The sequence below is a fragment of the Mobula hypostoma genome, chromosome 9 (assembly GCF_963921235.1).
Source record: "Mobula hypostoma chromosome 9, sMobHyp1.1, whole genome shotgun sequence".
Classification (NCBI taxonomy): Eukaryota; Metazoa; Chordata; class Chondrichthyes; order Myliobatiformes; family Myliobatidae; genus Mobula; species Mobula hypostoma.
In genome coordinates, this window is record NC_086105.1 from 35,618,701 (window position 1) to 35,635,911 (window position 17,211).

General features: G+C 40.7%; 1 protein-coding gene across 1 annotated transcript in view; it reads right to left on the reverse strand.

Annotated features, from left to right (window-relative positions):
* Window positions 1-17,211, reverse strand: part of LOC134352361 (structural maintenance of chromosomes protein 1B-like) — a 107,347-nt gene that overhangs the window by 34,712 nt on the left and 55,424 nt on the right. Inside the window, exons 17-18 of the mRNA XM_063059670.1 lie at window positions 7,839-7,984; window positions 2,241-2,397 (exon numbers count right to left, since the gene is read on the reverse strand). Of these exons, the coding sequence (XP_062915740.1) occupies window positions 2,241-2,397; window positions 7,839-7,984 (303 nt within the window). The remainder of the gene's footprint in view (window positions 1-2,240; window positions 2,398-7,838; window positions 7,985-17,211) is intronic.

Consider the following 17,211-nt stretch of genomic DNA (forward strand, 5'->3'; position numbering starts at 1 on the left):
CAACACAGCATACCACAATGTTCATATGAACAACACAAGCAGCAACAACAACAATAACAAAAGCAAATCCCCTTCCCACCACCCCTACCCCCAGTCATGCATGTTACAGATGTGACAAATCTGTAATACGGTAGAAATGCTAGAGCTAGAAATTTATTACTCTTTAAATCATGGGCTAAAATATCATTTGCAGACCTGTGTTAAAGGTGCTGTTGGAGGATGACTTTCTACCTAATCTCTGCAAGTTTATGGATATACACATTTTTCCTGTTACTCCTCAATTGATGCTCAAGACCCAAGCAAGATCATATACAATACCCAAGCTCTAAAAAAAAGCCGACAGCTTAGACATGCCAATGTGGAAGTCTTTGCACAAACAGTTGTATATCCCTGGTTTCAAGTTCAAATGTATTGTCATGGGTATAAGTACCCAGGGTATAACTGCCATGAAATAAGCATTTTACATTAATAAACGTAAATGAGCATAAATTACATGACAAAATACTCCTTATGCTGATAATGGTTACATATAAAACTAAGTCATCTAATCAACCTGAAATCCCATCTGACAACAGGTGTGATTTACATTATGTATTTGGTTATTTCAAACATCGTTGCCATGTCACATTAATTTGCTACAGGAAATTCAAAACCATATATTAACCATGTAACCAGCTGCACAGGTAAGGAAGCTTTGAACTATGATGCATACACTGTCAGTGCTTTTCTCCAATGCTGCTAATAAGTTCTTTACCTTTTTTCTGCTGTTAGAAGATGGTACCAATGATCAACACAACCAAGGGCAATATCATCCAGACGGTTCACGAAACTATTTCGTTCACTTTTTTACATCTTCTTTTTCTTTCAAATGTGGCTTTGCTATTGTTGGAGCCCATGATCAACATTTTGGTGGCGTGTATTTTGAGCCATTTGGGCGATCTGGCTCTTTGCTGTCTCCAAGGGTGTTTCAAGCGAAGAGTGCGGCCTAGAGGCCAGGAAGCCTGGAGACAGGCCATGAGCCCATGATCAACTCTGTTTCTTGCTGGTCTTGCCGATTAAAGCACTGAGGAAGATTGAAATCATTGAGGCGAGTGAGTGTTCAGCGCCATCTAACAGCTTCTTGCTTGCTGCTGCCAGAGGAAGGCATCTAGATGTGACCGTTTCTCTCTCCCTCTCACTCACTGCTCCCAAAGGAAGGGCCCTGTATTCAAATAAGTTTCTCTCTCGCTTCCTTGATGCTGTTGAAGGATGGTGTCAGAGTTCTGGGCCCTGGGCAAGGTTTAATTGATGCAGTTTGTGGATTGGACTCTGTAGTTCAGGTTATGATGTGTTTCTGGTTGCTCCTTTTTTTGTTGCTATTTTGGGTGATTTTGAACCAGGATGGCCTGCAGATATGAACATTGAGCTGAACTGTATATGCATGGACTCTTTCAATTTTGTACTTCATATTCTGTGTTTTTGCTTGGTTTTTTGTTGCTGTCAGCACAATTTTTTTTGCATGTGGGTTGATGCTTATTCTTTGAACGGGTTTCATGGTTTTCTTTCTCTTGTGGGTGTCTGTGGGAAAGAGGTATCTCAATATTGCATACTGCATACATACTTTTGTGTGTCATTGTGATGCTGAAAGGAATTCCATGTTCATATGGGAAGACCATCTAGAACCCCCTGAACTTCCAACAAGTCAGCAATCCTGCAAAATCTGAGTGCTTGAGACTGTCAGCTGTACTCAAGAAGTATCTCCTCCAAAGTAGAGACCAATTGCGAGCTCCCTCCTAAAATGTATGCTATAAACTTCAGGACATGACACAAAACAACCAATGCCTGCTGTAAGCTATGAGGTACAGGATCCCAAAGACCTTCACCTTTGCAGGAAAACTAGCACAGGAATTGGAGTGTGATCAGGGCTATGTCTGAACATCATTGGTCTCTGTGATCATTGACTTAGAAAATGTTAGCCCTTGGATCCATTATGCTGGAGAGGACTGAAGTGGTCCTCTGATTTCAGGATGGTGGATGGACCTAGATTGTACAATTTAAAACAGACTTGCACAGCATACCTGCTAACTGTGTAATCAAGGATTTAACAAATGGTTCTGTATTTTATTTCCTAAAAAGTACTCCATGATAATTAGGTGGAAGTCACAGTTCTTTTCTCTAATGATTTGCCCCTTTACCTGAAACAACATATTTCCAAGTATACAGACATTCTAGAAAAGTAACAAGAAAATAGATTCCAATACTGTATATACCTCACTAATTTCTTCTAGTCTGCCCTGGAGTAATTCAATCTGTATATCTTGGACTTTGCAGGCAATCAGAAGATTGTGTCGCTCCAATCTTCCTTGTTCTATAGATGCTTCAACAGAAACATATTCTTTCTGAAACTTTGTCAACTCCCTAGACAGAAAAAAACATGAAGTGATGTTTTTGTTTTTTTTTAAGTTTCCAGTCTTGATTATTGTGCTTGAATATAAATCCACATCTATTTTCTCTCTCAAGCTCTTTAAGAATTATGTATATTTCAATGAGTTAACTTCTTATTTTTCTAATTTCACTCTGGTCTCTTTAGTATTTCTTCAACCACAAACCAGTCATTCCAGGAATTAATCTGGTAACTTTTTATTGCACTTTCACCATCCAATATATATACTCCCTTAAGTATATGTAATAGTCCAGATAATGTCTCACCTATAAAATTCCTGTACTCAGTCCTTAGAAGTCATTTTTAAAAATTTTGCCATCATTAATAATTGCCCATCCCTCACTGCCCCTGTGAAAAGTAGGTTATTAGGTAATTTCAGAGACCACTTTAAGAGTTTATCACAATGCTCTAAATTTGAAATAACACAGGCCAGGTTAGAAAACAAAGACATAATTCCACTCTAAAAGTAGATACCAATCTGACGGACTGGATGTTTTAGTTTTAGTTCCAGTCTTTCAACTGAATTTAAATGCCATAGCTACCTTGATTTCTGGACTGTTAACCTATGTCTTTGGGTTACCAGCCTGTAACAACTGTATCATCATTATACCACCATTTCTCTCACATACTGTTTTCCTGTTTACTGCACTTACATTTCAGCTTTAATCAGATTTAAAAATTATATTTAATATGTGATATAAAGGGGGAGGAGAGAGGGAGGGGGAAAGAGAGGGAGAGGGGAAGGGAGAGAGGGGGGAGAGGGGAAGGGAGAGAGGGGGGAGAGGGGGAGAGGGGAAGAGAGGGGAAGGGAGGGGAAGGGAGGGGAGGAGAGGGGGAGGGGAGGAGAGAGGGGAGAGGGGGGAGGGGGGAGAGGGGGGAGAGAGGGGGGAGAGGGGGGAGAGAGGGGGGGAGAGAGGGGGGGGGAGAGGGGGGAGAGGGGGGGAGAGAGGGGGGAGAGAGGGGGGAGAGGGGGGGAGAGAGGGGGAGAGAGGGGGGAGAGAGGGGGAGAGGGGGGAGAGGGGGGAGAGGGGGGAGAGAGGGGGAGAGAGGGGGAGAGAGGGGGGAGAGAGGGGGAGAGAGGGGGGAGAGAAGGGGGGAGAGAAGGGGGAGAGAAGGGGGAGAGAAGGGGGGAGAGAAGGGGGGGAGAGAAGGGGGAGAGAAGGGGGGAGAGAAGGGGGGAGAGAAGGGGGGAGAGAAGGGGGGAGAGAAGGGGAGGAGGGGGAATTGTCTGTCTGTAGGCTCCTAACTTCAAGTGACTTGTGTAAAAAAAACACTAGCTTTCAAGTGGGGGGGTGAACAGCCAGAGGTCATGGTCCATGTAGGTACCAATGACATAGGTAGAAAGAGTGACAGGATTCTGCAAAGTAAGTTCAGGGTGCTGGGTGCTAAGTTAAAGGGCAGGACCTCCAGAGTTGTGATCTCAGCATCGCTACCTGTGCTACGTGCTAGTGAGGCCAGTAATAGGAAGATTTAACATATGGCTAAAGAGTTGACGTAGGAGGTAGAGCATTAAATTTTGGATCACTGGGCTCTCTTCTTGGAAAGGTGGGATCAGCACAGAAGAGACAGCTTGCACCTGAACTGGAAGGGGACTAATATCCTAGCAGGAAGGTTTACTAGTGCTGTATGGGAGGATTTAAACTAGAGTTGCAGGGAGATGAGAACCAGAGTGCCGGAACAGATAGTGGAGAGGTTGTGGAGACAGATGTTATTAAGACCTCAGACAAAGTCAGCAATCAAAAGGTTGAGCATAGTGCGACTTATGTCCTGAGCTGTGTATATTTCAATGCAAGAAGTATTGTAGGAAAAGCAGATGAGGTCAGGGCATAGACCAACGCATTGAAATATGATTTGCAGCCATTAGTCAAAGTCTTGGTTGCTGGAGGGGCAGGACTGGCAGCTCAATATTCCAGGGTTTCATTGTCTTAGATGTGACAGAACAGGAGGGATTAAAGGAGGACAGTTGGCATTACTAGTCAGGGAAAATGTCATGGCATTGCTCAATCATGACAGACTGGAGAACTCGTCTACTGAGGCGTTATGGGTGGAACTGAGGAAGAAGACAGGTATGGCCATGTTAATGGGGCTATATTACAGACCACCCAACAGTTTGTGGGATTCAGAGGAACAAGTTTCTAGAGATCGCAGACTGCTGCAAGAACCATAAGGTTGATAATTTGGTGTTGATTTTAACTTTCCACATATTGACTATGACTCCAATACTATAAAAGCACTGGATGGGACAAAGTTTTTCCAAATGTGCTCAGGAATGTTTCCTTAATCGGTATGTACAAGTCCCAAAAAGAGTGTGTGCGATAGTTGATCTGCTCTTAGGGAGTGATAGGGCAGGTGACAGAAGTGTGTGTCAGAGAACACTTGGAATCTAGTGATCATAATGCCATGAGTTTCAAAGTAAATATGGAAAAAGATAGGTCTAGTCCACAGGTTGAGATTCTAAACTGGAGAAAGGCCAATTTTTATGGTTATCAGAAAGGTTTCTGGCAAGTATGGATTGGGACAGACTGTTTTCTGGCAAGGGTGTACCTGGTACATGGGAGGTCTTCAGAAATGGAATTTTGAGAGTACAAAGCTTGTATGTGCCTATCAAAATAAAGGGTAAAGATAACAGGTTTAGGGAACCTTGCCTTTCAAGAGATATTGAGGCCCCAATTAAGAAAAATAAAGGAGGTGCATAGCAGTTGTAGATAGGTAGGAACAAATGAGGTACTTATGGAGTAGAAGTGCAAGAGAACATCTAAGAAAGACATCAGGTGGGCTAAAAGAAGGCATGAGGTTGCCCTAACAGATTATGTGAAGGAGAATCCTAAGCGATTCGACGGATACATTAAGAGCAAAAGGATTGCAAGTGACAAAATTGGTGCTCTGGAAGGTCAGAATAGTAATCCATGCGTGGAGCCAAAAGAGATGGGGGGAGATCTTAAGTAGAGTTTTCGCAACTGTATTTACCCAGGAGATGAGAATCTATAGAAGAGGGGCAAAGCAACATCGACTCCACGGACTCTATAGAGATTACAGAGGGGGAAGTGTTTGCTATTTTAAGGCAAATTAGGGTGGATAAATTCCCAGGGCCTGACAAAGAGTTCCCTCGGACCGTGGGAAGCAATTGCAGAAATTGCAGGGGCCCCAGCAGTGATATTTAACTCATCCTTAGTGACACATGAGATACCAGAAGATTGGAGGAGAGCTAATATTGTTCCACTGTTTTAAGAAAGGCTCTAAAAATAAATCAGGAAATTATAGGCTGGTGAGCCTGACATTAGTAGCAGGAAAGTTATTAAAAGGTATTTTAAGGGAATGGATATATGAGTATTTGGATAGACACGGACTGTCATTAAGGCTAGTCAGCATGGCTTTGTGCATGGTGTCTAACCAATCTTATAGAGTTTTTTTGAGGAAGTTACTAGAAAAGTTGATGAAGGCAAATCAGTGGATGCTGTCTACACGGACTTTAGCAAGGCAGTTGACAAGGTCCTGTATGGGAGGTTGGTCAAGAAGGTGCCATTGCTTGAGCATTCAAGATAAGGTAGCAAACTGGATTAGACACAAACAAGAGAAAATCTGCAGATGCTGAAACCCATGCAACACACACAAAATGTTGAAGGAACTCAGTAGGCCAGGCAGCATCTATGGGAAAAAAATACAGCTACCTGGACTACTCCTCTTCCCACCCTGATACTTGTACAAATGCCATCCCCTTCTCTCAATTCCTCCATTTCTGTTGCATCTGCTCTAAGGATGAGGCTTTTTATTCCAGAACCAAGGAGATGTTCTCCTTTTTTAAAGAAAGGGACCTCACTTCCTCCACCATTAATGCTGCCCTCAACCACATCTCTTCCATTTCACGCACATCTGCTCTTACCACATCCTCCGCCACCCTACCAGGGATAGGGTTCCTCTTGTCCTTACCTACTACCCCACTAGCCTCCACGTCCAGCACATAATTCACCACAACTTCCACTGCCTCCAACGGGATCCCACCACCATTTCCCCCCCCCGCCCCCACTTTCTGCTCTCCGCAGGGATTGCTCCTTATACGATTCCCTTGTCCATGTGTCCCTCCCCACTGATCTCCCTCCTGGCACTTATCCTTACAAATGGAACAAGTGCTACACCTGCCCTTACACCTCCTCCCTCACTACCATTCAGGGCCCCAAACAGTTCTTCCAGGTTATCTATATTCCCTTTGTTGACTGATTCTGTCTTCATTACAAGAAGCTTTCCTTCATTGCTTTGGATCATCATCAAATAAAGATACAATATACTTAGCTATATCTTCCAGGACATTAACATCCGTTGCCAAAATCTGAGGCCCCAATAATGACCATTGTGACATCTTGTTAGCTACAACCTTCCAAACTAGAAATAATCAATTTATCCAGACTCTTTTCAGTAGGTAACTGATCCTGTATCCATGCTATTATGTAACACACAATTTCATAGGTTGATAACACAAGATTAATTTCTATTTGGCACCCTACAATATGTTTCTTTTTATATACCTAAAACACTCTACTTACCAGTTTTTTTTCATTCTGCTCTTTAAGTATTACAATCTCATAAATTTCTCAAAGATTATTTCCCCTTTACAAAAAGACTGGTGAATTGTATTGATTTGTAAAGTCCCTGGCAACTATTTCCTTAAGCACAGATTTTAGTATTTTCCAACAAAAACTTGTTATTTAGGCTAACTGGCCCACACTTGCCTGTTCCTACCTTCTTACTTTCTTTAAGATTGTTGAATTTGCAGTCTTCCAATTCCTGGGAAATTTCCAGAATTAGAAAACTTTGGAAGATTACAACTAACGCATCACATAACACTGAGTGCCATATCTTTTAAGACCTGAGATTGCAATTCATCAGGTCCAGGAAAAAGGACACTGATCGAAGGGCACAAGGATAATTAATTAAACAATACAGATTTAAGATAATTGACAAAGGAAAGGTAATGCATGGATTAAAAATACATGTTCTTGTTATCTAATATGCTGTCTGCAAGACTGATAGGAGTTTCAATGCCACGTTTCAGTAGGAAATTGCATAAACACCTGAAATGGTAAACTGGTAAGGCAATAGGGGAAGATCAGAATTAGATAGTTCTTTCAAAATGCTGCTCATGCTTGATGTGATAGTTAAGCTCTTTTTGTGGGTCTTCTTCCATTATTTTATGTTAATATTTTTCACTTGATTTTTTTTGTATTGAATGATCAAAAAACAATTTAACTAAGCTATTAATGACTACTTTGAAAAGTAGGCATATTGCTGGATTTATTAAATTGTAATTATTAGCAAACAAAAAAGTGGAAATTGTGTTCTAAATGTTAATCATATGTTGTACAATGATATAGCAGTATTCAAAACAAAGTCGTTTTTGCTATGATAACTTGGATAAATGTACCTGTCAGTATTTGATAATTTCTTTCTGGCTTCATCAAGTTCCTTTTGCACATCCTGGACTTGTGTCTTCTTAATTAAAAGCTGGTTAGTAAAATCCTGCTGCATTGCCATGATTTCGTCTACAACTCTCATTAACCGTAACTCTTCCTGCAAATTATAATAGAAGACAGCTGTGAAGTTTCCATTGACATTGCACATTAATGAATGGATGAATAAGGAGAAGAGTGCAAGTACCATCTGGACAGTGAAGTGCAGAATAAAGTCATTAACCTAGAATAGATAAATATTGGGTTTAACTCTTACACCCATAAATTGTTGATTTCACCTAAGGTAATCTAAGTAAAGACGTAAAGCTGAGAACCTCCAGAACGATAAAGAGATTGCTTTCTTGATGATGGACGACTACAGAAAGAGTGCTGATTTTTTAAAATTCAGGATGGCACTAAACACAGAGGCTGTAGGTGCTTCACAATATTTAAATGCAATAGGTTGCCCTTACCAGGATAATGCATCTATTCATAACTTCTTTCATATTTGATGATTCTGAGGGGCCCTTCTAACCTCTCTCTCATAATCTCAACCCTCACCTGTATGGCACATTACTTAATTTCCAACCTCTTCCCTGCCCCTTTTAGCCATTTGCCCTTTCTTCCAATCCTTCCATCCTTTCACCCATGTTAATATCATTCCCTTTCTTTAAATCTGGCTGATCTACATGCACTATTTGAACTTCGCAGTTTGTGTGTATTTAAAAAGTAATTTTATATTTTGACTAATCTAATAAGCAAAGCTATCCTGAACTATATTATAAAGGATTAAATACTCCAATCATTTCTTGCATTTTTTGCTTTTCTTTTTTAATCTAACTAGGAAGTTTAAGTGCTGATGAAAACAATTAAGGCTACAGACATGACTGAAATATGCAGTACTGAATAAGAGATGCGAGTCAAAATCAGCAACACCCACACCGATAATCAAAGGCCCTCAATACACAATTCTATACAGCTACCAAGACGATATCCAATTATCAGGGCCTTATTCGGCAATTTCCCAGGGGGGAACATCTCACACAGAGAAGGAATAGGCATGAAAATATCTAAAGGGGTGGTGAATGTCTGGCGCAGGAAATTAAGAACAGTACTTTGCAGAAGTCCGAGGCACCCTAGATATTTTTAAAACACAAGTTTTGCTTTAGATGTATATTCTTTGTCTTCTGCATTACTGTGTCAATAGAAAAGAACAGATTTTAGATTTCCATTCATTTTTTCATAAAATTAAATGTTCAGAGATTTTCATATTTCCTTAAAAATAACATATTAAGTAATAGGCCACTTTTCAAATAGTAAGTTTGCAGGGATATAGCCCAGTGCATGATTAAACAAAGATAACAAACAGGTCCTCATGATCAATGACATAATAAGTTGAATGAACTAAACTGATTAACTGAAACATAAATGGGTGCAGAAAGAATCAAACTGCGTGCAGGACAACCAAACTAAAAGGTGAGGGTGTGGCAGATGGCACAGTTCAACCCTCACATCCTCAATTCTTACATCATGGTAAGAATGAGCATAACAACAAGACACAAGGTGGTCATTCTGCATCAGCAAGGTCTCTCCCAAGCAGAAATTTCATGGCAGACAGGAGTTTCAATATGTGCTGTCCGAGCTGTTCTGAAGGAGCACAAAGAAATGGACAAGGTTGAGGACCAGAAACACAATGGTCAGCCATGGAAACTGAGTGCAGCAGTTCAGAGATACAATGAACTGATGTCACTGCTAACTCAGAAGAAGTCCATTATTGTTATCATATCTGAACTCACAGAAACCACTGGAACCCAAGTATACCCCTTGAAAATACAGAGAAGTCTTCATGGAAGAGTTGCTGCCAAAAAGCCATTCCTCCAAAGTGGAAACAAAGCCAAGAGACTTACATAGGCACAAAAACACAAGGAATAGGGTCCTGAATAATGGGAGCAAGTACTCTGGACCGATGAGTCAAAATTTGAACATTTTGGCTCAAACATGAAGCAGTTTGTCCATAGAAGAGCTGGAGGGTGCTATATGGATGACTGTCTGCAGTCAACAGTGAAACACAGTGGAGGTTCCCTGTGGGTTTGGGCTGCATTTCTGCAAATGGAGTTGGTGATCTGGTCAGAATTAATGGGGTCCTCAGTGCTGAGGAGTACAAGCAGGTTCTCATCCATTATGCTGTTGGTGTTTTTTGGGGTTAGCACATAATGCAAATAACTTCAGCCAGTAATTTTAAGATTTGAATATGAACTGTGGATTAAATCTAAAATGCAGCTCTGAGCAATGAGTTCCTGAGACTATGAACCACAGCTAATTGGAAGACCAGACAATGCTGATTAAATTCATTATTTGGGTGTTTGTCGTGTGGATGTAAAGAGGGTGGTGTGTGGTTCAAAGGAAGCATTGTAAATATGGAATTGTCATTTGATCTTCAGCATATAAAACGCCATGCAGTGTTGGGTCAGGCAGACCCTCTTGTTCAGAAAGGGTCTCTCTCTCTCTCCTCTCTCCCTTTCTGGTGATTCCAAAAGGCTGTCAGTTTATTTGTGAGTGTGTGTCTCAAATAAAAGACTACTTTTCATTTCTACCAACTGTGTTTCTCTGGTGACTTTGTTCACACAACAATAACACAAAACTGTCAGGGAGGCATCTGATTGGTCTCAGCTTCATTCTGCAGCAGGACAATGACCCCAAATACACAACCAAGGTCATAAAGAACTTTCTTCGGTGAAAAGAAAAACAAGGAGTTCTCCAACAGATGTTATGGCACCAGAGCCCTGATCTCAGCATCACTGAGGCTGTCTGGGATTACCTGGAGAGACAGAAGCAATCAAGACAGCCAAAGTCTGCAGAAAAACTGTGGCAAGTTCTCCAAGATGCTTGGAACAATCTACAAGCCGATTTTTTAAAATATATGAAACCCTTTTTACCGGGCGTCTCTATAGATGTGGCTTATTAGCCACTTGCTAACAGCCAACGGACTCAGCGATGAGAAAACTACCTTTCTCAGGCTTGTATATCTAGGGTAGATATGACTTGGATACCACCAATTCCAGGAGACCGGGATGTTTTGCCCACCTGAACCACAGTCTGTGTAAATACTGTCTCCATGCAATTAGCCTTTGGCAAGAAATAACAACTCATATATTCATACAATTAAAGTATAAGACAACGGGGTGACCCGTTGGGGCACCCTGTGAGAGAAGGGTAATGCAATCTGATGTGACCAGAATGAACATTAAATGTTCCTGAATGCTACTGGTATTGCTTTGCTTTGGAAACTGAAGTAGAAAACCTCAGTTTATTAAAGAAGAACGACGCGTAGCAAAGCAAATATAGCTCCTCCTCGTTTAACGAAGGACACTTTTGACGGCCTCATTTCTGGTTTAACTGCCATCTTTGTGCCTCTCGTTGTCATTCTGGAGACGTGCAGTCCTTTCAACCCCCGTCTCTTCATCTCTTCTGCTGTTTGTCTCTGATCCTGGAGACGTGCATGCCTCTCCTCCTCTGTCTCTTCTCTCATCTTTTTTTGTCCTGACTCTTTGATCCTGGAGTCGTGCGGCCCTGGCCTCATCCGATTCTTGTTCTCTCCCTCTCCTTGCAGCTTCCCGAGGACGTTTGGCGTCATCTCTTGACCATAATGTCCCCCTTCCCTTTCCATATGGCATAATTAAGCTGACCTTTTTTTTTACCCTAATGCTGGATAGAAGATATGAAGCAGTAACACCAAAGGTTGCTGATTATTCTTGATGATGTGGTTGGCGCTCTCCTAAATGGTCGTGATATAGTCACTGCTGTCCTTTGACTGCAGCAAAAGGTTGTCTGGGTGTCTTGAAGTACGTCATTACAATAAAATTTAATTATCTTATTGATGGGTGGCAGTTCGATCTGTCCCAATCCTGCACATGCTGATGGTGATTAGCAGAATGTGACCCCTCGAAATAGAGCTGCCCTGCCCTTTTGCTCTGGTAGGTGTCGCTGCTGAGGCTGGCTGTGCGCATGCGTCGGGCTGTCGCGTTCCAATTTCCATGATGGCGGGTCGGCTCTTGGGTGAAAGAGAACCTGTTGATATTTGCAAATGAGCAATTTTATACAAATATATAACCCTGAATTTTGCCTGCATTCTGTAAGTTAGCACATTTTAATTTGATTTAGCCAAAAAAAGTGCCACTGCAATGCACCGTTTGCGCTAATTGGAGGTCACAGACAGAGCATGAGAGTTTTAGTAGTATATAGATTTACAAATATCAGCTTTATTGAACAGTTAGTAGTAAAAAGAAAAGAAAAAAAATTAAAAGGATCCATTAGCAACCCAGTCCAAATATGCACTTAAGTTGAACTCATCTTGAAGTTGTCTTTAACTCATGCACCGGATCCACAGTTTGTGCAAAAACACACACCACCTTCTGAATGTCATTCGAAATCCATCTCTAACGAAGAGGCTACCCCACAGAAGGACAGGTCCTTCCTGCTTGAAGTATTCATCTGCATAAAGCACCTTGTGCAACATGGACAGCATCCTCCTGTCTTCTCCCAGCTCCTGCCAAAGCGACCTCAACCCACACCAGTGTCCATCACAAAAACCTCTCCACCCACCTAGAATCTCGCAATTCCACCATCCTGATTGGCAGACACAACATTCTTAAGTTGAACCACAAAACCCCTTATCTTAGTCAAACCCAAACAGGCTGAAAGCAGAACAGACTGCTCCTACAGAACCACCAAAATGAAATACCTACAGTATACCTGTAAAAATCTTAATCAGGGCATTACACTTATAAAACCGAACAACAGTACACCTAAACCAATTGCTGCAATTTTAAAAGGGTGGTCACAGCCAATATTGATTTGATTTAGTTTATTACTGTTTACTGCTCTTTACTGTAATTTTTTTTTGATATTTAGAAACTTTTTTCATTTTATTCTTTTTGAAAGCATCTTCACTTTACAGAATTTTTTTTACTTCTAAGACTTTTGCACAGTACTGTAATTGCTTGAGGGACTGAAGAACATGACGGGTGAGTGGATTAGAGTATGGCTGAGCAGAGCATGTAGAGAACAGTTAAAACAATGTCAAAGGGGCAAGAAAGATAAGGGCTGGGTGGGGTGCTGAGGGGGCTGATAGCATGCAGGTGAGTTAAGGGAGTGGCACAATAAATAATAATGGATGGTTGCAAGAGACTTTCTTAATGGTAGATGCTCATCTTGGACCCCAAGTTCTGGTTCAGATGGAGTGGAATCCTTTTACTTCCATGAAAAGCCTCAATCAAACCTTCTGCAACAATAGCCTCACATGCATAAAAAGCACTGTTGAGTTCTTCAGAAGTGGCATCAAATGAACACCAGTGGCTGCCATGCATTGCTACATTCCACACAATGAAGTGCCAGCAACAACTTCTACTTCAACCTGAAGATGGCCTCAGATATTCCTACTCTAAATCGATTGTAACATGAACTTTAATGTTTTCCTTAACACATCTTATTGAATTATCTACCACAGTTCATGAACTTTTTCCTTAAAATTAGATTATTAATATTCTTTGTAACAAATGTAGAAAACACATTTCAACAAAATAAATGGAATAACATATTTTTGGCCTTTTGTCTCAGATCATGTGTAGTGTAGTTTCAATATCATTAAATCTCTCTATACTGCAATGGCTTTGGTTACTTCTAATGTCTTCTTTAGAAAGTACATCTATACTTGAGGTATGATTATCAGCAGACCGGAATGTGATATTCAGCCAGCAGTTCCAGGAAACATTGGTTAGCAAAAGTCTATAAGATAAGCAGCATTGCAACAAGTTGGAGATGCCATCACATCTGATTGCTTGCTCCACTGCTGGACTCAGTAATGATTCCAGGTCTTCAATGCAAATATCCTGAGCTAAGAGACCGGGTGCCCACTGCAGATAATGCCACATGTAACATGAGCCCATACATATGAATAGGATTACCAACCATGATTGTAAAGAAAAATGCAGATAAATGGTTTATTTTTCTTGTTTTCCATAATCTCATGTTTCCAATTAATTTGTTGTGCCAGATGTCTCTAAGCATTTTAACATTTAATTGCATTATCCTTTTGAACTGTTTAGAAACTATCAAACATTTAAAACAATTCAAAGGCCTTTTACAGAAGCAAGCTGTCAAATGGACATGAGCAGAGCACACTAGATCCAGAACATCACAATACCCAATGCTGTGTTGATAGCCCATTTTATTTTATGGGATGACCACAGCAGTGAGTCTCTGAGCTTAAAACTGTACATGCTGGCCTCAAAGTGGGCAGAGCTAAAGATGGCACCAGAGGGCAATTTCTTGCAGCTCATCAGCAAAACAGTTAAATTCTTCCTATTCTAATGTGTCTATTTTCCTTTTCAGGGTAGCTGGGATCTTTGATCAAACTGCAGTTTCTGCATGGCAGCATGTTCCCATTCTTGGAGCTCACTGCTCTGCAGTGTTTCAATATCTCCAGATTCAGCCTGAAGTTGGAAGCCTTTGGGCATTTGCGTGGCCCTGAATTCTCACAGGTGCTGCGAACCGAAGCACAGTGGAAGCTAGACACTGAAGACAGCAAAAGTGGTTGTTGGAGGGTTCTGCACTCAGGATCAATTGCTTTCTCTCTCTCGATGGTGAGTGAGCTTGCTGCCGATTCTCGAGTAGAGGAACTAGAAATAAAAAGCAGCGCTCTAGACAGACTGACTGTAACATCTAAACAGCGACTTTTATCTCCCCTCTAGTTGTGGAATAGCGATATCTGTCTCTCCCTTGCTAGTGAGAGAGAGAGCCTATGGGATGTCGAAATATTGGAGTGAACAGTTAGTTTTTGAAGTATAGTCTCCCTTTGGGGGCTTTGCTGTTGCTTGCATGGTGGGTGGCCAGAATGCAGATGCTTTATGCTAGAATAAGTGGGGGAAGGGGTAGGGTTGATACTGCTTATGCGTGGGAGGGAGGCAGGGGTCTTGGCACTCTACATTTTTCCTGACATTCATTCTTTGGGGTTTTTTCTTCCGTTTTCAAGGATGTCTGTGGAGAATAAGAATTTCAAGTTGTACATTGTACATATTCTCTGATATTAAATGGAACCATTGGAAATAACTGTGCTTGCAGCCAAATTGAACATCTGGCTCAACAATTAAATAGTTATTACTGAATTTCCCTTTGCTGCTTCTAATATATTTTCCTTCAAGTAATTTCAAAACAAGATGAAAAACTCCCAAGTTATTTTAAAATGTTATCTTAATTTTTAAAAGATATTTTCCAGCCAGCTAATTATTTTATTCACTTTTTGTCAACAATTAAAACGTGCTCAATGTATGATTGAAAAAGTATTTTAATTTCTAATTTAAAGTTATATCTTAAAAAAGGAGGCACTTAGCTGAGGATGAAGAGGGGACTCTGGCCTTATTACATCCTTGGAAAAACAGAACGATCACAGGTATGGTTAGAGATAGAAAAGAAGAGTAAATGTTTGAATGGGTAATTCAGTGGGGAAGAGGTAGGATAAAAAGAGAATGGTAAATAGCGAAAGGAGCTAGGATGCAGTTGTGTGGCTTGGAAGTGATTAAAATGATTATGAGAGCTATATTTATCTATTAACCTGTTCTCCAAATACACTCATTCATATGCACAAGGTCAGGGCCTCGTCAAGCGAGATACTATGTTATACATCCTCTCCCACCTGGAAGTAAAGAAAAATGACAAGCAAATGTAAGAGGAAAATAAAGAACTACCCAATAAATCAGATTGCGGATCTGATTTTACAAAGCTGGAAGAAGTGTTTTATAAACACAACCTATTATGTAAATGTAGAACAGTACTGCACAAGAGCAGGCCCTTTGGCCCCTGCCTGCACCAGCCATGATGCCAAATTAAGCTTATCCTGTCACTGACACTTGGTGTGGTTTCCTCTATCCCCTGATTGTTCATGTGCCTATCTAAACGCTTCTTAAATGTTGCTATGTTATCTGTTTCTATCACCTGATAGTGTTTCAGACATCTACCACTCCTCATGTATAATATTTACCTCACACAACTCCTTTAATTCAACAAGTCTTAATATACTCCCATAAGTTAGATACAGATTTACCCTCAAATAACTGATCCCAACCTTTAGTGGTGTAAAACTGGCTTTACTTACAAGATTCTTAGCACTTGAGGAACTTTTGTTTATAATAGAAACATTGATCAGGTATAAAATTCACCCAAGTCACATCAATGAATATGTAGTGTCCAATTTTTAACTTGTGATGTTCAACTTCAACTCATCTACAAATTACAGTTTTTGTTTATTCATGGATTAGATAGCTCTAGAAGATGTATTCTCCATTCTTCATCCGGTTACTCCACAGCCTCATTCCAAACACTGCTTGTACTCAACACTCTTCTTTCCCCAAACTTCTAACAAACTTTCTTCAATCAAAACCTATTTCCACCTGTCTTGCTAGATGGCATGGAAATAGGCAACAGCATAAGAATTAAAGGCAACCACAGAAACCAAGTGGGCGAAAGGGCTCATTTTCTCTGACTTTGTCCACTCAATTTACAGGAAACTCCTCTTCTCCAAAGAGTAACCCTGCTGCAGATTATGGTTTGACATAATGCATCTCTGACCTCTTATTACTCTAAATGCAGTTGAAGTGAAGGTCCTAATCATAGTCACTTTTATTCTTGGCTTTTAAGCTTCATGATAATTCCAGGTTCTTATGTCAATCTATGCCTAATCTCACATCTTGTTGTATTAGTGTGGTCACCCAAACTCAATTCTTAATTGTTCTTCATCAACTTCCCCTTCAGTCCACAGGAGCTGACAAAACAGGCATGGGGATTTATTACTTTAGCAGACTTCCCAAAGCGCGTTAAGTTCATAAACTGAACTTGTGCAGAATTACTCCTTCCAGAAGTCTCCCTGCCAAATCTCTAGTTGCAGCCTTGGAGAGCTTTCATGGCTTCTATCACTGAAAATATCACCCTTAACGTATTCTCCAGCAGCTCTCCGGGACCCTGTGAGCATTCGCCCTGCTCTCTCCACCACTGCAGCTGCTACTTTTGAAAAACACTTCTCTTCAAATGAATGCTCTGGGTATCCTTCCTAAAAGCTGGCTGCCAAAATTGTAGCCACAAGGTTAAGTGCAAGAATCTGCATTATTTTGCAATAAATCAAAAATATAACACAGGCTGAAATTACAATGCATGGTCACACAAAGGAACAAAACAATGCAAGTCTACGATCATAATGGCACTTTTTTCGAATAGTTTAAATACTACATGTTGCTGGTTTGGTGAAAATAAAAACAGAAAACAAATTTCTAGCCTACAATTGATCACACAGCAAAGTAG